This window comes from Rhodamnia argentea, chromosome 1, assembly GCF_020921035.1.
Source record: "Rhodamnia argentea isolate NSW1041297 chromosome 1, ASM2092103v1, whole genome shotgun sequence".
NCBI classification, from domain to species: Eukaryota; Viridiplantae; Streptophyta; class Magnoliopsida; order Myrtales; family Myrtaceae; genus Rhodamnia; species Rhodamnia argentea.
Window position 1 is genome coordinate 22,062,251 of NC_063150.1, and position 17,907 is coordinate 22,080,157.

Sequence of the window (17,907 nt, forward strand, 5' to 3'; positions counted from 1 at the left end):
TGGCCAAATGGAACCGTGGGCCGGAACCGGCCCTTTGACCCGCCCGAGAACCGGCCGGTTGACCGGGCCCATGGTTCCAACCTGGAACCGCCGATTCCAACCCTTTTTTTTTTTTAAAAGGAGGAGGCTTAGGGGAAAAGAGCAATTTGGGCCTAGAAACCCGCGGTTCCAAACCGGAACCGGAATCGGCCCGAACCGCCGGTTCCGAACCTGTAACCGAAACCGGCGGTTCCACCTTTTTTAGGAATCGGAACCGGCCACCTCTACCTTTGAGGTTTCCGTTGGTGAAAATGATCAATAGTTGAGGATCATCTTACTTATTCGTCTCATTGATTGAGACTCGATGCACGCTTATATGCTATGACATGTGCAATGAAACTTATACAATAAATATCATACACATTCAGCTTGCTTTAGCTGATCGAACAAAGAATCGGGCACTTTCATTTCTCAGAGTGTTCAATTCCTATTCCGGCCGATTCAATTGAAAAGTAGGCGACCAACTTGAGTTTCGTACATTGTATTTAATATAACGAAGCATGATGAAAAATATAAAGAAACTAATTATTTACCTAAAATATATTTACTGAAAACCACGAGTAACTAACCTTGAGAAAAGCACTAAAACCGAAATAATCTGATGAGCACTTAGGTTTGCATACTCTCTTGAGCAGCCCTATATTGGATATTTTGACATCAAAATAAATACATACTCTTCGTAAAATCCAACTGCAACATTAAATTAAAATAATTGCAATGTCGCGATACTTCTACGTTATGTGGTTGACAAAAAAAAACTTCTCAAATCATAATAATATATGTACACCGACATATTTGAAGCTACTTGGAGATTCATTAGTTATTTCATTTTATTTTCTTCTGTGTTGATATCATTAACATATGGTTTTGCTTTCACTATACAAATCACATGTGCCGCCCAAGTTGCGTGTGCCGTGGAATGCGTGAATGGAACCTTAACCGGTACACGTGGACGTGTGTAATCTGTGCATATCCATGAATAAATGATTTCAATTCCTTGTGTTATGATCTTCCGAAGAAAAAATAAATAAATGTGCGCTTATTTAAAAAAATTCAAACATATATTCTGAAAATGACCACTTGTGTCGCTTACAAATATTAATTAATAAAAAGTTTTGTCATTTAAAACATATTTAGCCATAGCTATACAAATGATTGTTAATTTTATTTTATTTTCAACTCATTTATTTTTGGTTAAATAACTGGAGTAAAATCACAAAATTGAATCTAGAGAAAATTCTAAATAAGGGTTTAAAATGCTCTCATTTTCTCAAACAAAAGCCTGAAGTTGACCTTATTTTAAATAAGGGCGTGAAGTGCCATTTTTATTGCAAAGAAAGGCTCGATTTTCTCGTTTTTATTTTCTTTTTCTTTTATTTTCTTTTCTTTTCTTTTCTTCCCATTTCTAATTTTTTTCCTTTGTTTCGTCTAGACCCTCGCCTTTTTACCTCTCCTGGGCAATGCTTGTTTATCTTCTCTTTCATATAGACAACTTAGAGGACTCTTGTAAAATTCTTGCAAGCGAAGGGAAAATTTTGATCATAGAAAAAGGGAAATTTCATCGTCTCTTCTAATTCCTTGGTTGACCCTTGGTGATGATCGCATCGTTGCTCTAGATCTATTCATCGCGAGGCTCACAAAGGTCACACGACCGCAGCATTGCCATGGTTGGGGTTTGGCGACCTCCTGGGCTCGCCGCGACTACCTAGTGCGAGACTTGAGGCTCGTCGTCCTCATCGCCAGAAGTGGTGACTACCGATTTCCTTCTAGCGTTCTCGACTAAATGTGGTCCCTCAAGATTGTAGAGTGCTTCCATAGAGAACTCGGCAACAAAATTGTTGAAATTGCCTATCTTGGCCTCGCCTTGCCAAGAGGCAAGCCGCCCTTAACAGCCACAAGGGACGCCTCGCCGCGCCCGGCGAGGGCTAGGCAAGGGTCACCAACCTCAAACAAAGGAGAAAAAAGAGAGAGAAAGAATCAGAAAAAGAAATGATGAAAATGCTCTTGTGGGTCCTTCTTTCTTTGAAATAAACATAATACTTTAGACCCATATTTAAAATGATGTCTATTTTAAATTTTTATTTAAGAAAATGAGACTTAAGCTCTTTTTTGAAATTTTTCTTTTGATCAACGACCTCCGCTCTCCCTCCTCCGCTCTGGGTTGGGCTGGACCGACCCAAATAATCTTTTGTTTCTCTCTATGTTTAAGCCTCGTTCGTCAGTAATCAAAACGTCGTCGCTGGGGACATCATCTTCTGTTAGTTGTCAGTTCAGTTCTCTCAGTTGAGAGAGAGCGAGAGAGACTGACGAGAAAGCTCTTCGACCTCGCTTCGCTCCGCCATGGTGATCTCCCTCCCTCCCTCTCTCTCTCTCTCTCTCTCTTCGATGACTGCTCCAGTCGTTGAGCTTCTTCACTGAACCTCTCGCATTTCCTTTTTCCAGGATTATTTGAAGACGGCGATTCCTTCGCAGCTCATCTCGCATTTCCTTTTTCCAGGATTATTTGAAGACGGCGATTCCTTCGCAGCTCATCTCGGAGAGAGGCTCCAATCTCGTCGTCATCAACCCTGGTACTCCCACCCCTCTCTTCAGCCGAATCGAATAGTAAGCGCCTCGCTCGACCCTAGCTTGAACGTGCTCGTTCCTTGCTTTCCAGGTTCTGCGAACATCAGAGTGGGCCTCGCTCAGCAGGACGCGCCTTTCACCGCCCCTCATTGCATCGCCCGGTGCACCAGCCAGGTGCCCAAGCGAAACGTGCAAGATCAGGTCCGACCACGTTTCATGATTTTCTTTTTCACCGTTTGGTTTTTCGTGCGTGTCTGGTTTTGGCAATGCGGAATTGATGGTTTGTTGTTGCTTTGGAGTTTTTAGATGCTCAATTCTCAAGTTACGACGGCACAACACATGGAGCGAGAGAAGGCTTATGATATTGTGAGTTGACTTCTGTTGTTTGTTTTTAGTTGTGACGTGTGAAATGCCTCGAATGTTTTTGAATTTTTCTCAGAATTGACATGTGGATTAGTGTACCCCAGATAACATCATTGTTGAAAATTCCGTTCTTGGATGAGGAGGTCACGAACAGCAGCTCTTTCCAGCGCAAGGTATGGAGATTCCGTTCTTGGTTGAGCTGCTCGATCGCTTCTGCTTAATTTTCAAAATGATATGGCAGATTAAGTCCCAACTTAATCTTCAAAGATTCCGTTCCTGGTTGAACTTCACTGTTTTCATGGTTCAATTATCTTTTTGTTCTCTCATTTGAGTTGGCTACTCGAAGGTTCAGTATTTTAAGGCAATTCTCTCAGCTTGTTCTCTGTTTTCTTCATGAGGTATTCAAGATAATGAACTTTTTTGGTCTTTACGAGCACATTGTCCTCTCGTTGATGGTTAGTGAAGGACTTGAAAGATTTTTAATGCCTTTATCTTGACAACTTAAAAATTTCTCCTCTTGTTCTGTGTAAATCTATACTGCATTGTCATCCAAGAGGAGACTACAGAGTCATTGCATCCTTGGATCTAGTATATTCCTGAATTTTAGTACTGTCAGAGCTCAGTTCCTGCTCCCTGATAAATAAATAAAATTAAATCACCCGGCGCCGCCCAGAAAAAAGGGAAGTCTGCCCAAACTAGGATGTCTATGTGTCTATGTAAGGACGTGTATATGATTGTCCTTTGCTGTCTTTTTTGTGTATTGTTTTGCATTCTTCAGTTTCTAATTTCTTCATGATATTTGTTATTGGAGTTCATTTGTGATTGTGTCAGGCAAAGTGAAAGAAAAACTGACTTACCTGTTATACAGATGGGACGTGTTGACGCTTATAATCCACAGAATGGTAGGAAAGATTCAGTCTTTTCTTGGACGGATGCGTATGAGAGGCAAAGTTCGACTCTGGTAGCAGGTCTATATAATAAATATTTTTTTCTATTCATTGGCTAATGGTTTTTCTGAGTTAATTGGCTTCACTATTGCTGAGACCTTTTACCTTTCTCTTCTTACTTATGTTATCTGCTTCTACTTATTGATATGTCAATGGAATCAGAAACTGTGCTGTCAGATCATGGACGGCTTTGTCTATGCAAAGAAAAATGGCAACATAGTACTTATATTCCCTTGTCTAAGATTTGATGTAGTATAGGCTTCTGTTGATTGAATTGTCATAACAATATAAGATTTTTAGCTTTTATCTGGGCTGGAGCATGTCTCCAATATACTAGATGCCTAGGATAACGAGACTCTACCCCGAAAAAGTGATCGTCTCTATGTCATTTTGGAACTAAGTAGAGAAACTGTGAGGTAGATATAAACTAAAAATTCCATATGATTGTTTTGTCTCTAAGTTGGAGTATCGGGGGTGTTAAGTAACATACGTTGAGGAAGCTGTCGTCCAAAATGTAGATAGCTAGCAGGATGGTGCACTCTGTCAATGTTTGGAACTTCTGACCATCAACCTTCAATTGTGTCTGAAGCTAATTTTGATGCAAATGCCTGTTCTGATTATTTCTCTGGTGAGCATACTAAATAGTTCTGCCTCCTGTACAAAAGTGGCTGTAGCTGCTAATGTTTTTGAGTAGAAGCATCCAGCTTCAATGCTCCTAGCCTGTAGTCAGTCTACTAAAATTGTTCTGTCGGTTGTATCGGTGCCTTTGTTTGTCTAAGGATGTATGGAGTTGATAAGGTAATGGGTTGTCTTTCATTATTGTCTTGTTTATTCAAGGATATGTGGAGCTGGCTTTCAGCTAATAGCAAAGATCTTGGCATTTTGTAAATAGTGAAGCTTGCTAAATGACCTAAAGAGTGAAAAGTGGAAGCAATGTTCCTCCCCAACTATGTGTCACTTGCATTTATTGTTGCGAAGCTATATGCATTGTCAAGGTTGTTTTTCATACACGAGTTGCGTAATGCAGTATGATTATTTTTCATGCCGACATTGAATCTGCAGAAAGTCTTTAGTTTGTGCCTTTGTATATGACTTGCACCTCTGCTTTGCAGATAGCTTAGAGGATAAAGACTTGCCTAGTACTTCGTTGGCCCAACATGAGGGAGGGGATATGGACTTAGGTCAACGTAAATACAGACCGTTCATTTGTGGTGAGGAAGCGCTGGAAATATCACCCACAGAGCCTTACTGCTTCCGCTGTCCTATCCGAAGAGGTCATTTTAACATTTCGCAAGACTATCCTTTGCAGCAGGTGAGATACCCTAAATATTACTCATTGAAAGAAGTTGCTGTCTGATTATTACTGAGTTCCACTCTCACTCCTTGGAGGTACACATTAAGTACATTGCTTAGTTAGATTTGTTAGTATCTGTAGCCTCACCAGGAATCAATTCTAACCATCCAGCAAAACACCTGTAATATAAAGTATTGCATGCATTTGCTACGTGATACGATAGTTGTATGGATATGGTGACGTAGAAAAAGAATGATATGGTAAGATCTTGCTCATCCCTATAATTTTTCTTCACAGGTGTATGAGGATTTGCACACTCTCTGGGACTGGATGTTGGTGGAGAAATTGCATATACCTCAATCTGAAAGGAATATGTATTCTGCCGTTCTTGTAGTGCCAGAGACATTTGACAATCGCGGTACTTATTTGTTTTGCTTTCATTATGTTCAGTTGCTTATATCCACGAAGATTTTACTATTGGTTTTTCCGCTTATGCATTTCATATGATCTCTGTATTGTAAGTGGATGCATGAATATATGGTCGAGTATAAATAGAGAATTGGTATTTTGGTTTCTTCCCATGCTCTTTCTTCATTTTTTCTTGTGGTTCATTGGCTGATTTAACTTCGGTTCATCATTTTTTTTTTCCCTATGATTGACAAGTAGTATACCATTGCTGTAGCTGAAGATAACTCCAAAAAAGGACCTTTAAGATCTTCAATTAATGTAATGACAAACTTAAATTTGCTGAGATTAATGCTTTTTTGCGGATTTTGTTGCATCTTGTTGACAATCGTTTGCCTCTTCTTAAGCTCTAATGCATGGAGCAGTAGTAAATTATAATGGTCCTTTTTGCTTCAGGAGTTTATACCAGGCGCAGTCTATGTGTGTCTGAAATAGAACTTTGGATATAAGGTTGAGTTGTATGTTTGATCTTATATCAACTTCTTCCCACCTTTTTTTTCAAGCACGATGGCTGTGTGTCAGATTCATATTGCAATATAGCATTTCTCTGAGAAAGCATAATATAGACTATCTGTCGAAGAGTTTTGGAGGATTGCCACCCCTGTTAAAATGATTCTCAATAAAAAGACCTCTTCAAAAGTCAATGGATAAGTTGTGAAGTAAATGCCTTATTTGCCTCTCCTATAAGCTAGTAACATATCCCTTTCTTTAATAATACTGCTGCAGGAATTGAATGGAATCCTTCAATCTCTTCTTCTCCTTGCTTTTGCTAACATGCATTCTTATCCCCAAGAGCAAAGAACCTGCGAGACCCCTCTATCACCTCCTCCAAGAGGCTCTCACGGAACCCATGGTCGATCACCCGGAAGAAACCCCATTTTTCGAGTGCTTTCCCGATATTCCGCGCCGTCTCATCATGACTGGTGGGGCCCGCATTCGCATGTCCTAGGTCCATCACTGGGATGTCCGCGTGATCCTCACTGCAGGCCACGCTGTCGGACGGCCGAACAAATATGCGGGGGACTTGGGCGATCCCGGCGTCCACGAGGCCTTTGACCCCAGATTTCGTCTCGTCGAATGCTCTCAATTTGATTGCTCTGTCATGTTCGGGACCCATGCTGGTGACCATTGTGTGTCCGTTAGTAGTGTTACTTGGTATTATCGATTTTGAGCGAGCTGGGTCTTGATGAAGTTCACATTACGTGGTTATATAGTAGTGATATTTGTATTATCCTTCGTTGTTGATATAGAGAAGAAACTAAACACGAGGGACATGAAGGTTGTCAAAGAAATGAGTTTTCTTTTAAGTGAAAGTTGCCCCAAGAAGATATCAGACAAACACTCGGAGTTGGCAACATAAGAATTTCTTGTTTCTCGATTATGACAGCATTTATCGCCGGATCCTTGAAAGCACACGTTGACGATTCCTTCAAGAAGAATAGGGATGGAAGATGTTCTTCTGATTCCGTCACATGTCTAAATCTCGTGCATTCTAGTCTTCACATGAACCAAGGTGATTGATTAACCCATGTAAATAGTGAGAAAAGTGTCAAAAAAATTTTAAACCCATTGTATTGGTGTTAATTTAGTCCTAAATTTTTTTCTAGTGGTAATTCAATCTTAAATTTTGCGTTGATACTAGTTCAGTCATAAATCCTTTATTAGTGCTAATTCCGTCATAAACCTTTTGTATTTGTGCCAATTCAGTCTTAAACCTTTTGTATTTGTGCCAATTGAGTCAATTCGATGAAATTTGGGCGGAAATTGCTGACATGGACGTCGGTTGTCCTAAGTGGCATAATCGGTGCTAACGTGAATATTTTTTAATATTTTTTAATTATCTTTAAATATTATGAATATTTTTTCTTTTTGTTCTTCTTTTACTTTTCACTCGCTTCTTTTTATTGGGGGCTGACAAGGGCCGACGACCCTTGCCGGTCACTAGACGAGGCTCATGAGCCTTTGCCTTTGCTGTGGCCGGCGAGGGCTGGTAGCCCTTGCCGGCCATCAATTAAAAAAATGCAAGAAAAGAAAAAGAAGAAAAAACCAAAAACTTATTAACATTATTTAAAATTATTATAATAATATTAAAAAAAATATCCACATCAGCGTCATCCATACAATAGCTACGTAGGACAATCGATGTCCACGTTAGCGATTTCCGGCCAAAATTAGTTAGATTGACTCAATCGGCACAAATGCAAAAATTTAGGACTGAATTGGACCAATGCAAAATATTTAATATTGAATTGACACCAATAAAAGGTTTAAGACATATCAATGCAATAAGTTTATGACTTATTGCATCGGCGTCATCCGTACAACAGCTACGTAGGATAATCGATGTCCACGTTAGCGATTTCCGGCCAAAATTAGCTAGATTGACTCAATCAGCACAAATACAAAAATTTAGGACTGAATTGGACCAATGCAAATATTTAATATTGAATTGACACCAATAAAAGGTTTAAGACATATCAATGCAATAAGTTTATGACTTTTTTTTACGAGTTCCTTGTAAATAGCTCATAAACATTTGCTTCATCAATGGAGCATTATATCTTGTAAAATGAAGCGCGATGAAAATACAAGGAGTTAATTGATTATATAAATGTATCAATTAAAAACCATAAGTAATTGATCGATTTCCTAACAAGAGAAACTCCAAATTTATTTCCTTCGTTCCTTACAAAAGGGTTCTTTTTTTCACTTTTATGCAGAAACGTGATTCATGCACTTGACATTTGGAAGAGCTCACAACTTAATAACTAAATTACATGGTGACTAATTAACGGTATAACAATGCCAAAACTGGAACCCTTAAATAAGAAAGATCATGCAACATGTTCTTATTTGGGGACTTGATTGCATTTCTCGTAAGTTTTAGAACTCAATTGCACTTTCGTGGCAGATTTATCAAATCAAGTCCTTGGCTCTCCGTGCCTCTGTGTTGGGCTAAACCTGACCCAAATAATCTCATTCGTTAGCAATCAACGCAAAACGTGGTGGCTTTGGCATCAGCTTCTGTCTCTGTAGTCGGTTCGCCATAAAGGTTAACAAGATGCGCAGTATTCTGAAGCTATGACTTGTGAACAGTGCGTGTGAGAGAGAATTCCATTAGGGATGAAATTTGTGCACATCTGGAGAATTGGGAGCTGTTTGTGTGGGTTTCTTGATCAAAAAACGCAAAGCATATTCCCCACCACCTCTTTTTCTTGGTCGAATGATTATGGCCGAGAAGGCAGACATTGCATTTTCCAAAAGTATGTCCCTTCGTGAATAATGGCATCTCAAAGGCACAGAAAAGCTTCTTCAAATAGAGACATGCTATGTTCTCTTGTTAATGCAAACTCGTCACGTTACGGTGATTCGATCCTCAAGTCAGACTTTGTCATTGTCTCTTAAATAGTGTATTTGAACACTAGCTTACATAGATTTTTCACCAATATTGATGCCCATCATTCTAACTTGCAACCTCTTGTTTTTATTTTTATTTTTATTTTGTCGAAGCAACTTCTTGTTAACGAGCTTACTTGTCCATGAAGTTGTAGCCTTTCTTCTCAAGTGGTCATCACGCTATTAATTTGGAGTGCAATCCGCGAAAATTGTTTGAAAGAGAATATTGCTAGGCGTGTTCCGACTGGTTAAGCATTCCTTTTTACTGCGGCAAGCTTTGTTCTTAGGGATTCCCGACATTGGCTGAGATGCTTGGATTCATCGTATGAACTGGTTTCAGAATGGTATCCATGTTGGTAGCAGCAGAAAGTACCAGGACTCTTACTATGTCCAAGCACAGGCGACATGTTACATAAATTCTTGAAAGGTAATAATAGATCAGATTAAGGTATCCAAAAAAGGATCAGCTCATTGTTAAGTAATTTCTTCACCTTCCCTTTCTTTTCTTGCTGACAGAAGTAGAACAGGTGTAAATCCTTCGGTGCAGTGAAATTTAACTTCAGCGTTTCGATTGAGATATACACGGTATAGACAATTCTTGGGTTTCCTTCCTCTTTTGCCACGGGAATGGAGCGTTTCGTATGCATTCAAGGAAGGGAAATGCTTTTTTGATAGTACTGTCAAAGACAGTACAATCTCAATCGTAGATCCACACACCATCTCTATGTATTTTGCATAAAGCACTCATTGATTGAAAAATCGTATGGTTAGAAATAATTGACAGTATTGTCAGACTGTTACGCTAGCAGCTCTTTTTGAGGAAAATAATCGAGCCAAAAGTTTGGATAGCCTTATCATCCGAAAAAAGAAATTTATCTTATCCTGCTGTAGAGGTCTAAATATAGAAACTCATTCTCAGCGACCATAGAGTAAGAATTCAACTTGGCTTAGGACAGTCACAAAAATAGAAACCCCGTTAATGTGTACGTTTTCATGGTTATTAGATAAACGGATAATAGCGAAGCTTGGAAAAGATAAAGTCCCTTGGGATGCAAATGTTTCGCGGAAAATCAATAAAAATGATCGTTCGTCCACTTTACATGAATGAATGGATGAAAAATATATTTTTGATCAACGAATAACAAATAAAGTACGAGCTTTTCGGGGTCTATCCTCTCTTTTCTCTTTTAGTCTCTCTGTTTGGGGACCCCAGGAGTCTTTCACACTGCATAAAATTTGTAGATGCTCATCTTTTTATTTGTAAATTCCCTTTCCATTGGGCAGAATTCGATTTGGTCACGAGTTGCCGATTTTTCGTAGTCTATTCGTGTAGGGTTGGATCTATTTCGGATGTGGTCGCATTTTGCCACCTCTATATTCGGGGAGAGCAATTCGGATTTGGTATTTCTGTCATTCTAACAGTCAAGGGTGTAAATGAAGCCAATTAAGGGGTGGATTTAGCCAATTGGGCTTTGGCACGAAGAAACAACTGATCCACGCTATTCTTTTTCTCTGTTGCAAGTTATGCCATTTCGTCTGGTGGATTAACTGAGCATGAAGTACCATGGAGATGCCGTTAGCCTTGCTATACATTCGTGCCTGAAGTTGATCGTGAGGCGCCACCAAATCGTCTCCAAACAACAGCATTCTCAAACTTCTCCTCAACCCCTGCTTTTGCCTTTCGGAAATGGCGGAAGCAGCGCTCTTCAGCCTTGCCACCGACACACTGAAAAGCCTCGCCACCGAAATTGCGAAGCCTGCAGGCTCCTTCGTTTTTCGGCAAATCAAGTTGCTCCGCGGTGCCAAGGACGAGCTTCGAAGCCTTGAGGGCACCGTCCAGGCCATCCGAGCTGTGCTTTTGGATGCCGAGAAGCAGCAATGGGACAAGGAGCAGGTCAAGCTCTGGCTCAAGAGGCTCAAGGACGTGCTGTACGACGTCCAGGACTTGATCGACGATGTCGCGACTGAAGATCTGAGGAGGGAGGTCACTCCTGGAAACAAGATGTCGAAATCGGTACGCATTTTCTTCTCTAAATCGAATCAGCTCGCACAACGCCTCAAAGTGGCCAATAAGATTCAGGAACTTAGGAAGACACTGGATGAGATTGAAAAAGATAGTAACTTACTAAAATTAGAGCCGCATCCGGAGGAAAGAGTGGCCATACGGAGAGGAAAGAAACCTGAACGTCCCTCACCTGATGAAAAAATAATCGGTAGGGAAGAGGACAAAAAGAAGATCAAGCAACTCTTGTTGAGTTCCTCCTCTGACAAGAGCGTGTCATTTGTAGCCATCGTTGGTAAAGGTGGTCTTGGGAAAACTGCACTTGCACGACTAGTGTACAACGATGGGGAGGTAAAAGAACATTTTGGGCTTAAGATGTGGGTGTGTGTATCTGACGTCTTTGATCCCAATGTGATTATCAAAGAAATTCTCAAATCAGCGAAAGATTACTGTCAAGGGCATGATGATGAGATGAAAAAGTTATTACAAGATCTTGACAGTAAGCCTATGCACCAATTGCCGAGTCTTCTTCGCGAGACTCTAGGTGGAAAGAAATACTTGCTTGTTTTGGATGATTTGTGGAATGAAGATCGGCATGAATGGTCGAAGCTTGGAGATTGGCTAGAGGGTGGTCAATGGGGAAGCAAGATACTTGTAACTACTCGCAGCCACGAAGTCGTGAAGGTCACGAATGCGAAATCTGTTATCTATGATCTGCGCAGCTTATCTGAAGATGAGTCGTGGAACTTATTTAAGAAAAATGCTTTTGAAGATGGGGAAGAATCATTTGACTCGGAACAGGAGGAGATAGGTCGAGATTTAGTTAAAAAATGCGCCGGGGTTCCCCTTGCCGTTAGAACTATTGGAAGCCATTTCTACGGCAAAAAGAAAGATGAATGGCTCCGTTACGAGGGGCGTGAACTTCTAGAAATACCAGAAATTGATGAGAAAGATGATGGAATAATGAAAGTCCTCAAGTTCAGTTACGATCATCTCCCCTCACGCTTAAAACATTGTTTTGCATACTGCTCATTGTTTCCGAAAGATTATGTCTACAATAAAGATATGATTATACATCTTTGGGTGGCACAAGGCTTTATTGAGTTAAGCAGAGGGGAGGATAACCTTGAAGAGGTCGCAGACATGTATTTGACAGAACTGCTGTGTAGGTCATTCCTCAATGTTGATGTAAAAGGCATGGATGGCGAGGTCCTAACTTTCAAGATGCATGATCTCATGCACGATCTTGCCCAAAAAGTTGCTGGAGGTGAATGCAAGATTGTTAATTTTAAAGGAGGACATAATGATAGAGGAATTCGACATGCGTCATTTACTTCAGAATTTTTCTCTGAAGAGAAAATGATGTCTCTGCTCGATCTACACAAATTGCGGACGCTAATCTTCTTGAGAGGTCGATGGCCCGTAATCAACTTGGACAGAGTTTTTTCTGGGGGTAAACATTGTCGAGTGTTGCGTTTAAACTCTGCAAAGATTCCTCTCCCTCTTTCCTCCATAGTAAAGTTGAAGCACTTAAGGTATCTTGGTATTGTTGGAAACCAATCTATTCAAAGTTTGCCGGATTCAATCACGGATTTGGTGAATTTGCAGTTCCTTGAACTCGGTGCATGTAGGTACCTTAAAACATTTCCAAGAGATTTGAGGAAATTGGTCAACCTTCGATACTTGCTTATTGGTTATTGTGCGTCAGTGAGCCACCTACCATCCTTGAGTGAACTCCCTTCCCTAAGGACGTTGATTCTTATGCAGTTGAATGCGTTGGAGTTCGTTCAACGGACAAGTGACGTGGGGCAATCTAAGATCGCACGCACCTTCTTCCCATCTCTTGAGAGATTGGAACTAGTGGGATGCAGCAAGCTGAAGGGATGGTGGGGAAGTAGGGAACTAATGAGAGCATATCAAAAGCATCACCGGTCATCCTTCCCAAAACTTCGGTCCGTGGAAATATGGGGCTGTCCCGAGTTGAATTTCGTGCCACCATTCCCCCAGGTGGAATGCTTGGACATAGATGAGGCGAAAATGTTGGAAATAAAGCCCGATCCAAATTGCCCGTCGAAGTCGCAAGTGGGATCCACATTCACCCCTTTCTCTAAACTAAAGCGTCTATATCTTCACGGAGATGATCTGGAGTCCCCGATGCTCGAGACTCTACTCCGATCGGCCAATAATCTCGAATTCATGAGCCTCGGCGATTGCGACATAAGGAGCTTCTCTCGTGGCATGCGACACCTTTCCTCGCTCCGGGAACTCCACGTTGATACTTGTGAAGGACTCGATCTATCGTGCGAAGTAGACCAGCATGACACCCAATGGCCATTCCTTACGAACCTACGTGTTCTTAAGATCACCGGTTTGATGCAATTACTCGAGGGGATTCGACATGTCAAGACACCGCAATCTTTCGAGATTCGTGGATATGAGGGAGCGAGTTTGCCGGAATGGATTGGAAATCTCTCTCTGCTCAAAAAGCTAGTATGATTTAACTGTCAAAGTTTAGAGCATTTGCCATTTGAGATGCGCAACCTCATACACTTGAAGGAATTGAGAATCATTCGTTGTCCCATTCTGGAAAAGAATCGCCATGAGGAATGCCCACAGCTTGCCCACATTCCGGTCATTTTTTGGGAGGATTAAGTGGATGAATCCGACTATTAGCATAGAAGCTAGGTGAAAAGACTATCACCTATCATGTGTTCCTTTCAATTATTATTTCTTCCATTAACTAATTTCTCTTCACCATATTCGCAGTGCACATTTATCGAAAGAAGAAAGCGTCTCTCCAGTTTGCCACCGACGTCGTGTTCAGGTCGAAATTGCTGTTGTACATAACCTTCCTCGTCATGTTGCGCATGTGGAAGACCTTCTTTGCCTCGTCATCTTGCTCGTGGAACCTCCTCAATCCCTCCTTCATCTCCGTCACGGCTGCCGGAACTCCGGGATTCACCACCCGGAAGAACCCCAGGCGTCTCGACGCGCGTCACATCCTCTCGATCGCCTCCTTCCTCTTGGTCGGGTCACGGTCAATTTCACTGAGGTCAATGATTGGGACGTTGAGATTCTCGGAGCCGCCACTTGATTCGGAGCTGTCTTCGGATGTCTCCCGTGGTCGGATGAAGAAATTCTAGGGATTTTGGTGATCCCGGCGTCGACCGAGGCCTTTGATGCCGGCTTTCGAGTCATCGTTTGCTCTATCGTAGCTCTGCTCGCTAGAGTCAGAGGCCAAATCGATAGTAAGCATTGTTCCTCTCTCTCTCTCTCTCTCTCTCTCAACTGCAATTCAATTTCACCGTGAATGTAAATTTGTTGGAGATGAGTTTGGATTATGAATTGAATGTTATGGAGACATTGCAACGCATGATATGAGCAGTTTCTTTATAGCCGAGACATGGCAATGCGTGACTCATATGATGTGATCTACCACTCGCTGAGAAAATTACGGTGATGTCTAATAAATGGCTGATTCAATTGCCATGTGGTTGATTTTGGTTATTGTCATTGAGCGAGTTGGAGGCCAGCAAGAATTCCACTTTTTATCCTAGCTGCACAAAGTGGATTCAAAGCTGAACCAAACAGAAATGTTCCCGAAAGTGCAATTTTTCTCGTAGTAGATTAGTGTTGTAATTGTCATACAGAGTATTCGGCGCGGTTTCATCTATTGATAACATATTTCTTTCGATCTTAGATCGGTATGTGTTGATCTTCCTCTCCCTCTATTTCGTGCTCTCTTTTAGTTCTGCTTTTGTTTAGAGAATGATCTTTGCTTTTGAGAGTTGTGTTGTTGCTGTCAAATTGAGCAATATAAGTGTTAGTTAATGAGCGGTGAAAAAAGGCAATCCTGTTCTGTGGTAGTTTGACCTAGATGAACAGATGGGCAGACTTTTTTCTTCAAATATAGATATCAATAAGACCACCTTTATAAATTTACACAATCTTCAGCTTGAAATCAAGAAGCGCAGAAGCTCTATCTAGGCCTTTGGAAATGTAATGGGCAGTGTAGTTTGGAAGTGCAGTCTCCTTGCAGATTGGTGGGTTGTCTGCCGACGTTAATTCATTGATGGTTCCATACAGCCATGGAGTGTTGCCCAAGAAGCATGCCACCGACACTCTCGGGCCTCTGCTGTTTGCCATGACTCGGTGCTCGACACTCTTAAACCGATTGTTTGTTGTGAGCCGCGAATGCAACATTAGTGAAACATTCTCGGTTCTTAGGTTAGAAATGAAGAAACACAGTTTCTATGTACTAGTATGATTGCAATCTTAATATTGATAAATACCAAAACTGCAGAATATCTAGAAGCCACATTGACCGCTCCCGTGAAAATGTTGTTTTCAACATACATCTGTTTCATTCGGACAATTTTGATCCTGTCAATGTGAGGCTAGCGGGATCTAGCGAAAGGTAGAATCAAGTTTAGATGAGTCAAATAGCTCAGTAGGATACTCGATACACAAGCCATTTGGGAATGGTAAACACCGATTTTTCTTACCAAAGAAAAGTACAGATTGGCATAATGTCATATTGCTACGGGGAGATGCCATGTCAATTTACTTGTTGAATTCTCAAGAGCTCTTCAACTAGCTTAGCATATGAGAGAGTACAAGAACAAAGGCGAGAAGAGGATCGTGTGTCTACCAATCAAAACACGATTTAAGAGAAACTCAGAAATGGACGATGATTATTCGGGCCGAAGCTACTTATCCGCAAAAGATCTCCAACGTTGGTCACTAGTGCTCCGGGTATTGGAGGAACGTCGATCCACCGGTTTTATGAAGCTCTTGAAGTCCTCCAATTTGATCTTGGCGGAGAATTGTGAGGAAGTCGTCGTCCGAATGCTCTGTCACACCCGGGGTCAACTCGAGCCGGGGGCATGGCGGATAGTAGTGGCACATGATCGAGTGTCCCTTTCCACACTCGATCTCCTTCAAGGGATTTGTGTGGAGTCCTAGCGCTTCCGATAAGAGCTCAAACGGACAAGAGCCCAGTTTCATCACATGCTTTGAGTACTCTGTTAGCATTTCTCCGCCGCAGATATTACGATGCATGAGAGAATTGAGCTAGAGCTGCCTTCAAAGTATGGTTGGACAGACTCCTAGAAAACACGACAAAGGGTATTGGTATTTTGTATCAACTTGGGTGCAAAAGTTTGGTATCGCTACCGCAAGAACGCGAATGAAGTCAACTGTCGAGGGAACATCCTTTTTTCCCAAAAAGACCGAAACGAAAACATCTGAGGTTCTCGTCGGTGAAAATGATCGGTCATTGAGGATTATCTTACTGGTTCGTCTCATTGATAGCAACTAGATGCAAGATTATATGTGCCATGGCGGATAGATATAATTTAGGCGAGAAACTTTGTACACATTTAGTGGTAGCAATTGCCTCACCTAACCGAACAAAGAACTGGGCACTTTCATTTCTGAGTGGTCAATACCTATTCGAGGGGAGAATGGCCAAAACAAGTTCTAAACCTATTGCAATTGTGCCTTGCAGTCCTAAATTTTTTTGTTTTTTGGGCAATTGAATCGTAAACCTTTAGCATTTGTGCTAATTTATTCCATCCGGCGAATTTTGGTCGGAAATCACCGGCATAAACTCCGACAGTCCTACGTTGCAAGGCCGGCATTCATAGGGGTAATTACTAATAGCATTTGAATATCTTTTCAGTCCGATGAATGCAAAATATAGGACATTTAAGGAGCTCATAAATGTTTGCATAGCTATTGAAACATTGTATTTAAATATTATGAAGCATGATCAAGCACAAAAAGAGATCAATTGGATTTTAAAATAAACTTATGGAAAACCATAAGTAATAAATGAATTTTCTGACGAGAAAATCCAAATGTATTTCATTCATTACTCACCCGAGAGTTCTTTTTTCACACAAAAACCAGAATAGCTCATGAATTAATAACTAATAATCCAAATTAAAGAAATCTTGTAGACATAGGTTACCCTTGAGAAACGTACTAGAAACACAATAATCCAATTAGTATTTAAATTAGCGAACTCTCCTTGGTAGCCCCATTTTGGGTATCATGACTTCGAAATAAATACAAAAATCTTCGTAAAAAAATCCAACTGAAAAATTAGATTAAAATCATTGCAATGTTGCAATGCTCCTATTTTATTTAGTTTACACAAAACACCGAATCACAAGAATATGTACACTAACATGTTTGAAGCTATTTAGAGATGCATTACTTCATAGTTTTCAATATATTTTCTTACGTGTCAATATCATAAATATATATTTTTTGTTAAACTTGTATACTTTTTCAAAACTCCAACTAAATTATAAAAAAAAAAAAACTATGTATAAACCAGTGCAAAGAACAAGAGTTCAACTAGTAGTTTAGTATTCATGAAACCTCAAAATTAATTGTTAAGTATCTAATTTGTTGCTGGTAAATTCAGTTTTCAAATCACATTCGTTGCCTAAGTTGCATTTGCCATCCCTATGCATGAATGGAAACTTAGGGCACGCATGATAACACTTCTGGAATTGGATTTTCGCTTTAGAAGTGCTTTTGGAGTAGAAATTCGCCTGGAGCAAAAATTCGTTTGGTAAAAATTTCTACTTCTAAAACAAATTTCTACTTCTGAAGTTGTTTTACCACCAACTTCAGAAGTTAAAAAAAAATAGCTTCTCCAACTCAAAAAATACTTCTCGCTTCACCCTCTTTTTGATCATACCCACATCCGCCAACCTCCATTGCCGTGGACCGTCGCCCGGTGCCGCCCATCGCCGACTTCAACTAACCACCGCCCACGACCACCGCCAATCGCCGACCATCGCATGCTCCCGCCCACCAGA

At 40.8% G+C, this 17,907-nt stretch overlaps 1 protein-coding gene, 1 long non-coding RNA gene and 1 pseudogene across 2 annotated transcripts; 1 reads left to right on the forward strand and 2 right to left on the reverse strand.

Moving 5' to 3' along the window:
• Window positions 1–2,304: 2,304 nt before the first annotated feature.
• Window positions 2,305–4,608, forward strand: LOC125314708 (actin-related protein 9-like). The gene is made up of 8 exons (XM_048277611.1): window positions 2,305–2,382; window positions 2,537–2,609; window positions 2,696–2,805; window positions 2,911–2,970; window positions 3,072–3,140; window positions 3,836–3,928; window positions 4,077–4,133; window positions 4,504–4,608. Exons 1-8 carry the CDS (start codon window positions 2,380–2,382, stop codon window positions 4,606–4,608), a joined length of 570 nt encoding a protein of 189 aa, XP_048133568.1. The 5' UTR covers window positions 2,305–2,379.
• Window positions 4,609–5,159: 551 nt separating this feature from the next.
• LOC125316641 lies at window positions 5,160–14,478 on the reverse strand. Its single transcript, XR_007199752.1, has 3 exons — window positions 13,881–14,478; window positions 9,142–9,148; window positions 5,160–5,171 (listed from the first exon to the last, which is right to left on the reverse strand). It is a non-coding gene; the product is annotated as an uncharacterized LOC125316641 (long non-coding RNA).
• Window positions 14,479–15,010: 532 nt separating this feature from the next.
• Window positions 15,011–16,105, reverse strand: LOC125314709 (annotated as a pseudogene).
• Window positions 16,106–17,907: the final 1,802 nt, after the last annotated feature.

What these genes read in the sequence shown, in the direction of transcription:
- LOC125314708 (XM_048277611.1), top strand. An exon ending in TCTCGTCGTCATCAACCCTG is followed by an intron (nt 2,610 to 2,695) that starts GTACTCCCACCC and finishes CTTGCTTTCCAG; the next exon opens with GTTCTGCGAACATCAGAGTG. An exon ending in AGCGAAACGTGCAAGATCAG is followed by an intron (nt 2,806 to 2,910) that starts GTCCGACCACGT and finishes TGGAGTTTTTAG; the next exon opens with ATGCTCAATTCTCAAGTTAC.